General features: G+C 34.5%; 1 protein-coding gene across 1 annotated transcript in view; it reads right to left on the reverse strand.

Moving 5' to 3' along the window:
* Positions 1-549: 549 nt before the first annotated feature.
* LOC103585218 (3-oxo-5-beta-steroid 4-dehydrogenase-like) overlaps positions 550-2,404 on the reverse strand; it is a 45,749-nt gene continuing 43,894 nt past the window's right edge. The window contains exon 8 of the mRNA XM_008566125.1: positions 550-636. Coding sequence (XP_008564347.1) covers positions 550-636 — 87 coding nt within the window. The remainder of the gene's footprint in view (positions 637-2,404) is intronic.

Genomic DNA, 2,404 nt, shown 5'->3' on the forward strand with positions numbered 1-2,404 from the left:
CAAGAAAGTATTAGTCTAAAATTTTAGATTCTTTCCTGCACTGCCAGCTGCCAACCACCCTCTCTCCAAACAAACAAACAAAAATAAACAAAATTCTCAGTTCTTGGTCCCTGACTTCGTGCTCTTTCTCCTACGTCATCATACTTCTCTCCCAGCAATTGTTTCTTGTTTGACGACTTTGGTCTCATTTGTGCATCACTTTGTTTTATAGGAAAAAGTAAATAATGTTGCTTCAATATTTGTTCTCTTGTTGTTTAAACATATGTACATTATGAGTCAATTATCCTCAAGGTTCTTAGCTTGCCTTAACCTAGGTCATGGAATGTCATAAATGCCAGGACTCTTCTTTTAAAAAACAGTGTAGGGTTGTTGGAAGTTCCTATAATGGATGTATTTCATCCAGGCATGTTTAATATTCAGAACATGCCACCCACCATCTTTTACTCTATGCTTTCTATGGACATAGGTCAGGGTTCATATGATCCCAGTTGGTTGATGCTTGACAATCCCACACAACTGGGCAGTACCCGATTAATGATCCCCAAGAACTCACATGTGCAGTTCCACAAAGCGGACATTTCTGTTCAAGGCTTCAATCTCCTTCATTTCTTCTTCAGTGAGAGAAAAGTCAAAGATCTGAAATGACAGAGGTAATAGAACAATTTTGAAGGTAGAAGATGGGTCAAGCTTGCAATCAGGGAAGGGGGCTAGTAGGATCCCTTCAAAGATTTATGAGCATCTCTGCAAATGTCTGAGAGGAATTGGGCTAGTGATGGACAGGTCTTCACAGCGATGTGGAGCTGGGCATTCTGTTCTGCCCTTTGTATTTGAGACAATCCGCTGTGAACATCTTGCAAGAAACTCCAAATGCTCTGAACAACGTATGTTCAGGAAATCTAAAATTCCACATGTGAAGAATTATTATTTCTGAAGATGATGCTGAGCTTTTGATTCTGGACTTCTACCTTATATTTTTCTACGTAGAAGCTTAAAAAGTTGATCTCGTAGAAGAAGAGAGTAGTATAGTGGTTCCAGAGACTAGCAAGTGTTGGAGGGGGAGAGAGTGTGGTCAATGGATATAAAATTACAGATAAATAAGAAGCATAAGCTCTAGTGTTCTATGGCACTATATGGCAACTACAGTTAATGGCAATTTATTCTATAATTTCAAATAGCTAGTAGAGAAGATTTTGAATATTCCCAGCACAAACAAATGAATGTTTGAGGTGATGGATATGTTAATTACTCTGATGTAATCATCGCATATTTTACACATGCACTCAAATATCACAATGCACCCTATAAATATACACAATTATGTGTCAATTAATAAAAAGTAAATTTAATATAATGACATATTCCCTTGTCTATAAATTTGCTCATTTTTAAACTTTTAATTTGCTTTGTTTTATCCTTGAACTTCTTTCTCTCATCATTTATAGTGTCTCTTCTACCTTTTTATTCTAACTACATTTTCATTGTTTTATTTTTTCTTAGCTTTTATACTTTATACTCTGGTTTTATAGTTGCCCTTTGTTGACATTTTTATATTTCATTTTCACTTATTTATATTTTTTGCATCTGGTTTATCTATCATTTATTTTCTCTTACTTTTTTTTTATCTTTCTACCCTTTAACTTTTATTTTAATAAACTTAATGATTTACAAATTTTAATTATATAAGTAGTACATAAATATGTGTTCTTTGTAAAGGAATGAAACACTACAGAAGTACATAGACATGTATGGAATAAAAAATGAATGTTCCTGTGGGGTCTTATTTCCCTTCCCAGATATTTCTCCCAAATGTTAAACACATTATGAAGAAAATGCAGGGATTGTACCATATCTTTATTTTATTCTGCAACTTTCCTTCACTCACAAAATATCTTAGTGATCTTAGTCATCTTTTCTATCAAAATATATAGAGTGCTTTTATTAATTTAACTCCAGTATCCACAGTATAGATGTAATATGATTTACTTAATCATTCCAGTTTATTGTTTCCAAATGCTGTTTTCAGGGAATCCTTTTCTTCAGTTATTTAGTATCCAAGTATCAGAGTTTATGAGATTATGTAAGGAATCAAAAATTTGCATCATGTGAAAAAATTCATAAAGGAACCAGTCACCTGTAAAATGAATCCTTACTCAAACTCTTTCTTTTCTTAACCTCAGCTCTGCCCTTTGACTACTGGTGGGTCAGTCTCTTACTCCAGTACACATAGCCTATTGCAAAGTGAAGTTGCAAATCTTGCAAAGATGCAGGAGTTCATGAAGTCAATGAAAGTGATATTGGAGATTTGTTCTAATTATAGGCACAATCTTTTAAAAATAAGAATCTGGACTTTAAGATGGCGACGGGTCTGGAGCGGCCGTGCCAGGAGACAGCGCGACCCTGAGAA

Source organism: Galeopterus variegatus, unplaced genomic scaffold, assembly GCF_000696425.1.
Source record: "Galeopterus variegatus unplaced genomic scaffold, G_variegatus-3.0.2 Scaffold223, whole genome shotgun sequence".
In the NCBI taxonomy this organism is placed as follows: Eukaryota; Metazoa; Chordata; class Mammalia; order Dermoptera; family Cynocephalidae; genus Galeopterus; species Galeopterus variegatus.